The sequence below is a fragment of the Hydractinia symbiolongicarpus genome, chromosome 2 (genome assembly GCF_029227915.1).
Source record: "Hydractinia symbiolongicarpus strain clone_291-10 chromosome 2, HSymV2.1, whole genome shotgun sequence".
NCBI lineage: Eukaryota > Metazoa > Cnidaria > Hydrozoa > Anthoathecata > Hydractiniidae > Hydractinia > Hydractinia symbiolongicarpus.
In genome coordinates this window covers 13,865,708-13,875,349 of record NC_079876.1, presented here as the reverse complement: position 1 = coordinate 13,875,349, position 9,642 = coordinate 13,865,708, and the positions used below count along the sequence as shown (strand labels likewise).

General features: G+C 34.5%; 1 protein-coding gene across 1 annotated transcript; it reads right to left on the bottom strand.

Annotated features, from left to right (window-relative positions):
- Nucleotides 1–6,446: 6,446 nt before the first annotated feature.
- LOC130629545 (calreticulin-like) lies at nucleotides 6,447–9,642 on the bottom strand. The gene is made up of 6 exons (XM_057442796.1): nucleotides 9,482–9,642; nucleotides 8,594–8,996; nucleotides 7,656–7,986; nucleotides 7,323–7,466; nucleotides 7,010–7,240; nucleotides 6,447–6,749 (listed from the first exon to the last, which is right to left on the bottom strand). The coding sequence occupies exons 1-6, from the start codon at nucleotides 9,558–9,560 to the stop codon at nucleotides 6,672–6,674; spliced, it is 1,266 nt and encodes a 421-aa protein (XP_057298779.1). The 5' UTR covers nucleotides 9,561–9,642; the 3' UTR covers nucleotides 6,447–6,671.

Sequence of the window (9,642 nt, the reverse complement as noted above, 5' to 3'; positions counted from 1 at the left end):
CGATTAAATAAGTAAGTAAATCAAAACAGCAAGGATTATTCTGATTTAGTGTTTTTAACGCAGAATCTCTTCCCATCAAATAATTTCCTTTATCACACAAAAATAACTGTAACATGATTGAAAAGTATGATACTCACCATGTTCTCAATTTAGAATGCATTCTTTAATATTTGGAGTGCAAAATATTTGTATTCAAGCCTTAATACTTTCATAACAGCAATTTTATTAACGTAAATTCAGTGATTATTCTTTCTACATTTTAAACAAGGGGAGAGTGTGATGGCAGACTGACTAGTTAGACAGTCTCCTTTTTATATAAATACCTTTTTTTCATAAAGAATATCTATATCTATATTTACAGTGAAATTTCGGCTAACTAATTTAGTCTGGTTAACCCGAACAGCTCACTATCCTATGAACAGACCCAAATTGTGTCATGGCTTAAAAAACATCAGCTTATTTTTAAACTTTTAGTTAAAGTTGTAGTTAGAAATCTTGAATAAAAAACGCAGATACTGGGTGTCTGTTATGTTCTTCTTTCTATCTCAGGATTTCAGTAACACTTTGAACATTTTTTTTTAGGACAGCTCGTCAACGGTGAATTTCACGCAAGGTAACAGAAACAACAGATGTTTGATATTTCAGTTAATCCCTGCGAAGATTGCTTACTTTTTCACATACTACTTTCGTGGTTCGTTTAAACCGTATATTGTCGTGTTCCTCATATCAAATGGTTTATCAGCAAGCAAAGCTAGACTAATCCTCGGGGTCTGTCAGTTAGCTGCGTTTCTTTCTTCACCACTTTTGGGATTTTTAATCGACCGTACTGGGAAAAAAATGGTAGTGGCATTTGTTAAGTTGTTCGGAATCGTTGCAACGCTGCCTCCGGCTCCCTCGATAGCTGTATATTATAAATGTGACCACAACATTGCCCGTAATGGAAGTGTTAATCAATACAATAATTCAAACATATCATCTTCTTCAACGGTTTGTTTACGTAGTGATGGCTCTAGAAGTTTCTTTTATGCAATGTTGATTTTATTTACGGCTTGTTCGATATGCGACCAATCCTTTTGTCATTTCTTTGATTCTGTAGTGACAAACATTGCATGAAACTAAAGTTACGTTTGGTCAACAAAGAACATTTGCTTCAATTGGTTATGCAATAGCTGCTTTCGTGTCTTGCCTTGCCGGCTGATAATTTTAAACATGTAAATTTACCTTCGTGTAGGGAAGCATTTTTTGTGTTTTTACGATTCTTAGCTGTGTCTATCTAATTTGTTGTTACAGTGGTAAGAAAAGCAAAATTTAAAAACGAAGGTGCTAAAAAAGAAAGCAAACAGACCAAAAGGTTGGTGAAAATAGCATTCAAAAGATGCTGTAACTTTGATAATTTTGTGTTCTTTTTAACTGTTTTTGTCAAGGGAGTGAGTGCATTGATAAATAGCTTTTTGTTTGTCTTTATGGAAAAGGAAATGAATGGCAACGCGTCTGTGATTGGCTTGTCAGTTGTTCTGGCTTGTATAAGTGAAGCAGCTATATTCCATTTTCATCTCTAATTATGAAAAAGCATAAGAAGAATCCCTCTTAAGCTTTTTCTCTTTATAAATCGTATTCCAGAAAAAGTAGTGCTATGGTAACACAAAATGCAATATATAAAGGACGGACCCGTATATTTGTCCACGGACTTTAAGGACTATTTTTTATAAACACGTGAAATCAAGTTAGCTTGAGTTAAAAAAATTCTTCTTTAATTTTCAATTTTTATTCGTGTTTATTGTGTTACTCTGGAAGGTTGCTAGCCAGTAAGTCCTAAATTTTTACATAATTTTTGAAAAATGCTTACACACGTCAGAAAAATACAATTATTTTCTTCATTTAAGATGTGTTTTTTAAAAATGACCTACATGGAGGACTGAATAAAAGCCTTGATTAGGCAAATTTTGTTTTTTTCTTCAATAACAATCTCAAACAATAAAAAATAAGTAGGCAAGAATACTCAAAATTGCATATTAAATCAGTTGTTATTCCTTCATAGAAACAAAAGTACCATGTTCCTTATAACATTTGTGATTGTCGGATGATGTGTCGCAAATACAATGGAGCGCGAACAGGTTAATAAAACACAAGTTACACAGAAATTACAGAATTTTATGTGCGTTTCGTGAAATCTTCATAAGATCCACGGATTAATATCGTATATCGTACAGAGTAATATTGAAAACAAATGAGATAAATTGCTCACCTCTTTGTGTTAAAAGTTGATAGATATCTCTTTTGATGTTGTTGCTGTTGGTGTATACTCCGGACCTTAAAGAGGAATTTGAACGGTAGAAATGTCCCTGCTGGTTAAAACTACTTCGCCTCGGGTTCCTTCGAAAGGGTTCTGTTGCTGCTAAAACACATTGTTACCTTGCCGCAACCATTTTAACTGAGGTGTTTCTCGAAAGAAATCCCAAACAATGCGCCAACCTGTGACAAGGTCTACATATTTTCTTTCAACACTGACTTGACTTTCTTAGCTTTTTTGTATAGTGAATGCAAGACATAGTACTGCACTGTTTTATATTTCTGAGTACATCTGGCAGAACCAGTTTACTTTCCCCTGGATTGTCCCTCGCACTAATAATTTCGCCCCAAACACTAGTTAGTGTGGAGCGTTCAACACGCTTTGCTAGCTATTGAGGCCCTTGTCATGCTTGATCACAAGCCCCAATCCCCTTTCAAAAAGGATATCTTTCATGTAGGAATCCAGTATTTCGGGGTCCCTAATGTTGTCAGGGACTAGGGGTTCAGCTAAAATTGAATCCTTTAGAACCTCGTTATCCACGTTGGATGTCAAAGTATCATTGACATAGTTTTTCATATTTTTAGGAAGCTACCAATGCTTTCCCTCTTTTATCTTGGTGTTTTATTACTTGGATTCTCAAAGTCTGTATCATCAAAGATGATGAGCTATTGGATGACAAGGATGAGCTGGTTAAAGAAGGACAAGATCTCTTTTTCATTTTCTTGCTATTCTTCTTCTTTCTTTCTTTGATTTTCCACGATTTTTAGAAAGAACCTCATTTTTACCATTTCTCTTACGGCTATGGTTCCCATCACTTTTTTCGAGTTCACACATTGGACTCACTTCCTTCTTAGCTGTACGACGCACGTCCTCTTGTTTTGTTTGATTCACATCCCGTTTTTTTTTGGTCACCGATATTCTCACCGTCGGCATTCAAGGTGACACTCATAGTCTACGTAGTATTGAAAAGATACTTATAGACATACCAAATACATGAAGTTGCAAAAATACACATCCGGTTTGTCGAGCCAGCAGATTGAAAAGGCCATTATAGGTCTTCGACCGAGCATTAAAGTAGATAAAACAGATTTGAAAATACGGTATTAATCTGTAGACTTTATGAAGATTTCACGAAATGAAATTTCATACGGCGGTTATTAGTTTAAATAAATCACAATCTATTGTTGTGTATTATGATTACTTAGATTCAGATAAAAAGCATCAATAACACATTTACAAACAGAACGTATATCGATTGTTGTACACAAGATACAACATGCTGTTACAAAATTATATGCGATCAAAAGTTAGAGGCGTAAAAGTATCTCGGATTTTTGCTTGTTTCTTTCTTTTTTCCATGCTAAAAGTTTCTCTAATATCGTTATTTCCTACAGTCCTAAAGTGACAGCTTTCTTCTTTTTTTTACCTTGTGCTGAAACAGGTGGAGTGTTCACGACTGTGAATGAAGTCATTACAAAATTGAAAAGGTTGCCAACGGCTCTGTCTTTTATAGGCTCAATATAGCATGGTAAAAGATTGTTATGTGGTAGCAAAATCGGTACATTGGTGAAGATGCAGAAACCGATGGCAAAACTAATTCTGGGTGGGAATCTAAGCAACTAAAATTATAAATTTATTAGGTTTGTTTTTCTGCATTGTAATTAGGTTTGTTTTCTGCATTTGTGATTGGGTTTGTTTTCTGCATTGTGATTGGGTTTGTTTTCTGCATTGTGATTGGGTTTGTTTTTCTGCATTTGTGATTGGGTTTGTTTTCTGCATTGTGATTGGGTTTGTTTTTCTGCATTTGTGATTGGGTTTGTTTTCTGCATTGTGATTGGGTTTGTTTTTCTGCATTTGTGATTGGGTTTGTTTTCTGCATTGTGATTGGGTTTGTTTTTCTGCATTTGTGATTGGGTTTGTTTTCTACATTGTGATTGGGTTTGTTTTTTTGCATTTGTGATTGGGTTTGTTTTCTCCATTTGTGATTGGGTTTGTTTTCTGACAAACCTGCAACCAGAAATACTATAATTTAACTCTCGCTTTTTGATTCTAAAAAACATTTTATAAGAACACAAGCATCAACTTTTACAAGAATCATCGATTATAAATCTGAGAATAACTTTCCCTAAATAAGAGTAATCCACCATACCAATTCTCTCAAGCGGCGCTCGATATTTCTCACCCACAATATCTGCGACATTCATATTAAAGCGATTGTTTATGGACATTATTATAAGGTTGCATCAGCTACAAAAACGCTTTTTATAAATAAGAACAAAAAAACGTTAAATTATGTAATGTGTTGGTATTACTGGGTAGAAAATAAGAAAAAATCAGGCAGAGAAAATTAAGCCAAAAAATAAGACCAGGTCTTAGGTCTTACTGGTTCTAAAAAACAGCGTTTACTTCGACTATTAATATGATGTCTAGCGACTCTTCGCCTGTAGAAAGGGGACACTTGTCCGAAAACTCTAGCACACGGTGTCGAGCAAATTATATTATATCTACCCTTCTAGATGATATGCATTCATTCTCCTTCCAGGGCCATGGAGTAGGCGCGAAAAATTTTATTGCGTCTTTTTAATGTCAAATGCGAAAAAGTTTATTGGAACGTGGTTTTCCTACGCAGTGACAATTTTTCACCCCGTAAATTTTTTAATTTTAATATTTTGGAGTAAATTATAGGGTTGCGTCATAAGTCTAGCGTTCTTTTAAGCCTTAAGGGGGGGAGGTCACGAAGCGAATTGAGCGGCGAATTCGACGGCGAATTGTATCTGAGCATGCGCAGTTTTGTTTGTTATGATTTTGCATCCAAATACTCGCTTCGCTGAAAGGTAGAAACAGTTCCTACTTTTTTGAGGCTAAAGGTTTCACTGATAGTTTTCAACCAATCAGAACGCAGTTAATCAATGTAAACAATGAATTTGACGTCTAATTTATTTTGTCGTGAAAATTAAAAAGCGAATTCGCCGTTCAATTCGCTTCGTGAAAATCCCCCTTATATTAACATCGTCCCGAGACCTTTTTACGTTTTTTTTTTTTATCTCGGGGACAACGTTAGCCTAATATTATCCAAGCCTTCTTGCTGCCACTAACCCTGAAAGGTTAAAGGAAACGTTTCATAACACCAATTTGAACCTTCTAAGCTAGTAAAACAAAACTGATTATGTCAGATAGAAGTTTAATGTTTACAGTTCGATAACTAATTTTCGAGTTGATCAGAGAGATTTTCCTTTAGGGGAGGAAGCCTGCAGCAGAAACTTTTTCTGTTTTGTTTATTCCCGCCAGGTGCCTCGTGAATTATTACCCCGCATCCCTAAAAAGGAAAATAATATTTTTGGAAAAGATACAAATTCAACAAAGAACAAAAATTTCAATGAGAAGAGAATCATGAACGGCTTCCATTAAAGGAGAGGCGAACTGCGCTGCGGCGGCGGAATGAAGGTTTATGATAAGTGTTGATTTTAAAGACCAGACTGATTGGCTTGCTCCATAAACTATAACTATAAACCATAGATCATTTTGTTTACATTTTTGTGAGTGCTGATTTATTTATAATTGAGTATTTTCACGCATTTGTCAAACGGGTGACTAAATTAAAAAACAATGGGATACTTTCTATTTATTGTGATGGTCACGGAGTCAATGTACACAAGGTGATTTAATAAGAAAAACTTGAAGATCAAAATGGGAAAAATGTTGAACAACACATTGCATGTTCGATTTGTTGTTGAAGGTTACCGGTCTATATATTTAAATTTGGCACCATCTCATGAAAAAAAAACTTTATCGTTCGAAGTTGGTAATATGTCGTGGAAAAGGGACTAAAACATGAAGAAATATTGTTGTTGGTTTTGACAGATATTTTTTAGTTCAAAGAAGTTTAAACGAAGGTTATAAAAAGCTGTTACTAATATAGTACGTAAAATATTCATGGTTATCATAAGTAAAAGAATATAGTGAATATAGTTTTTTATTTGGTATGTTATAGTAGTTATCTTAGCAGATTTTAGGATTTAGAAATATTTCTCTAGGTGAAAACTTGGCTGTCACAAAATAGTTTTTTGGTGGCCTCTCCTTTAAATGTAAGAAAAATTCTCCATTTTCCAGACCGTATTAATATTGTTTAAAAAAGGGATGTACAAGTAAAACGAAATTGTTTGGTCTATTTTGTTTTTCTTTGTGAAAAGGTGTACAGAACGGAATTATTTTATAAATACAAGCACATTGAAACATACACAGGTGACAAAGACGACAAAACTACTACGACGACGAAACTAAAACGTGATTCAAATAAGTTATCTGATGCGTCTTGATTTAAGATATTTCGTAAAACTATGTTCTAAAAATTGTAAAAATTCATCCTATAACTATTTGCTTATTATAGTTCGTCTTTCACTTCTTTTTCTTCTGTTGAATCTTCGGTCTTTTTGTCTTCACTAGGTTCTTCTTCTTCCTCCTATAAAGAAAAACGGTACATACATGAGATGTATGTATCACCCTTAACTTCGTTAACATTGCGCAGGGACAAAATGTCACTAAATGTCGTGATTGTAACAATTTTAACAAAATTTTGGATTTAATTACTGGTCATTATACTGGTGATAAAAAGAACAGGTACACTTTTTTATACAAAAAAAACTTTTGTGATGGTTATTGAATAGCTTAACTCTTACTATCAACAACATGAAAATATCTGTAAGGTTTCAAATAATTTACCTCTTCTTCCTCCTCATCATCTTTATCATCCTCTTTCTTTTCTTTTTCTTCCTCTTCCTTCTTACGTTTAGCATCCTCTTCTTCTTGTTTCTTCCTTTCTTCTTCATCTAATTTTTCTTTCATTGCTTTTTCCTCTTCTTTCGTTTTTTCAAATGTTTCCTTAGCAAATGCTTCCGCCTCTGCAACATCGTCGGTCACAATGATGTTATCAAAGATGGTACCAGATTTGACCTGAAAAGCACGTGCAAATGTTTAGACTGACAAAAATACTGAGGCACCCAGAATCGCATTAATTATTTAACTGGTAACATACCTGCCATAACTCAAATCCAACGAAAGCATTGTCTGGATATTTGTATAGGTCCTTGTCTGCTACATAAGCTGGGTTATCAATTTCTGGGTGGACCCATTCTCCTTTGTATGCAGGATTGTCAATTTGTTTTGGCTTCCATTCACCCTATGTCGAAAAGAAAATATTAATGTTGGCGTTTTGCATACCACTTGTACTTACGTATTTCAGACGACACTCCACAAAAATCAAACACTGTAAATAGACCCAACCCTGAACTTTCATTTATTATTATATGACCCTCATCCTTCCCTCTCTGGGTGAACATTATGGATATAACAAAAATTACAAACAAACCTTATATTCGGGGTTGTTGATCATTGGTGGTTCCCATTCACCGTCTTCCTCATCATCCCAGTCTTCAGGTTTCTTTGCATCTGGGTCAGGGATCAATTCTGGTTTGTCGTAATCTTCTGGTTTTTTATCTTCTGGATCATCCATTTTTGCATTATCTACCCAGTCGTCAGGTTTCTTAGCTTCTGGATCTTTAATTTTTTTCGGCTCTAAAAAGTCCCAATCAGCTTCTAACGAGCCAGACTCTACCTTTGAACCATCAATGCGTACCTCATATGTGTTATCAGGATTTAAAATTAATGTGTATAAATGGTTCATCTCATCATCCTTACATCTGTACAAAAATAATATATAATCAGTTTTCAGATGTTGCAACCTTAACACAGTATCTCCACTTTTTGTGTTATGTAAATTAATAGATAGATAATGTGCATATTTTACATGGCTAGCCTCACAAATATCGAGAGATATACTGTGACTATTATTTCCAGGAGGGGCCATGGCTTAGAGAGTCCTAGAGGATTTAATGCTCATTTTTAGCTACGCAGACCCAATTAAGGCCCACGCTCTACTAAACAACTCTCACTAGCCATGTAAAATATGCACATCTATCTATCTAAACATCCAATGGCTCACAGTGTACCATCTTCCCAATTTCCCTCACATAGCTTGGATTAACCCGGGCCTGTGGTAACATTCACTCGCCCATGTTGAATCGCCATGAAGAGGATTTGATCCTTGGTTTCCCGCATAGACTACGAAAGCTATAACCACTAATCTACGGCGCCACAATAAGTATGTAACACATTTACAAAATTTCTGTTTTAATTCAGACAAACAGGCAGAAAAGTTTAAGGGTAAATGTTTCATTTATGTATTATCTCCATAAGGTCACTCTGCAACTTGCATAAAAACACAAATTTGATGCAAAAAAAACAAACCTGATGTCTTTTTTTGTTAGAAGATTCTTTCCCTTGTAGTTAAAGATGACATGAACTTTTTTGGTTCCTGGACCGCAAATATCTGGGCCAAACATGACGTTGTATGGGGAATCCCCATTCATTTTTTCTTGATTAATATTGGAAGGGAAAAGTTTTATGTAACCACCACCACAATCAATATTTTGTTCATGTTTAACTTGGTACTGGATTACAAGTGGTTTTCCTTCATTTGAGAAAGGAGTTTCAATTTTTGATGAAATTTGATAAAATTTTGCATCTTGTGATGTTTGAATACCCTGGTCTCTCTTTTCGTCTCCATAAAATTTACCAGCAGTTAACTTGAATTTTGCCGAATCAGCTCCTTTATCAGTGGAATAAACCCATCTTTTCTCCCAAGAATCATCTAGAATAAAAAATTTTTGCTTACAAGGCATACTTGGAATTTAGAAAACTAATTTAATATAACACTAAGGGGAGAAATTTTTACAAAACTAATAGTTAAACTTTTATTAACAAAACATTGATTTTTTTTGAATAACCTAACATTAAAAGTCACATGAAAATGGAAATAAACACTATTAGCCTCTTAAACCTTGAAATAATCTACAATGATGCAAAACTAAAAAAAAAAAGGGCGCTTTGAAAATGATCCAATCGCAAAAATAAGTTCTGCTAGCTAAATTTAGTTCCCAAAGAACACTTTTTATGTCAAATTGATTACCTGACCTGAAGTATGTAAGGCTAACTGAAAAACCATTCGCTTTTTTTATTTGATTTGTAGAACAAATCGTACAAATAGCTCTAAGTTGTAATACTAGTCTGCAATTAGGCTAGCAGAGCTCGTTTCCAAGATAAGACCTAACAGATTATCAAAGATAAGGTGCATACCGTCAAAAGTTTCTTTATAATGGATAGTACATTGAACTATAGCCACAAATAGCAGCACTAAACCAATTCTAAAGTCCATAATAATTCTAAATTCTGTTCTTCCTCTCCACGCTTCTGTGATGCTTGCAAGGTACTTGCTAAAGAATATTCGACTTGATGTT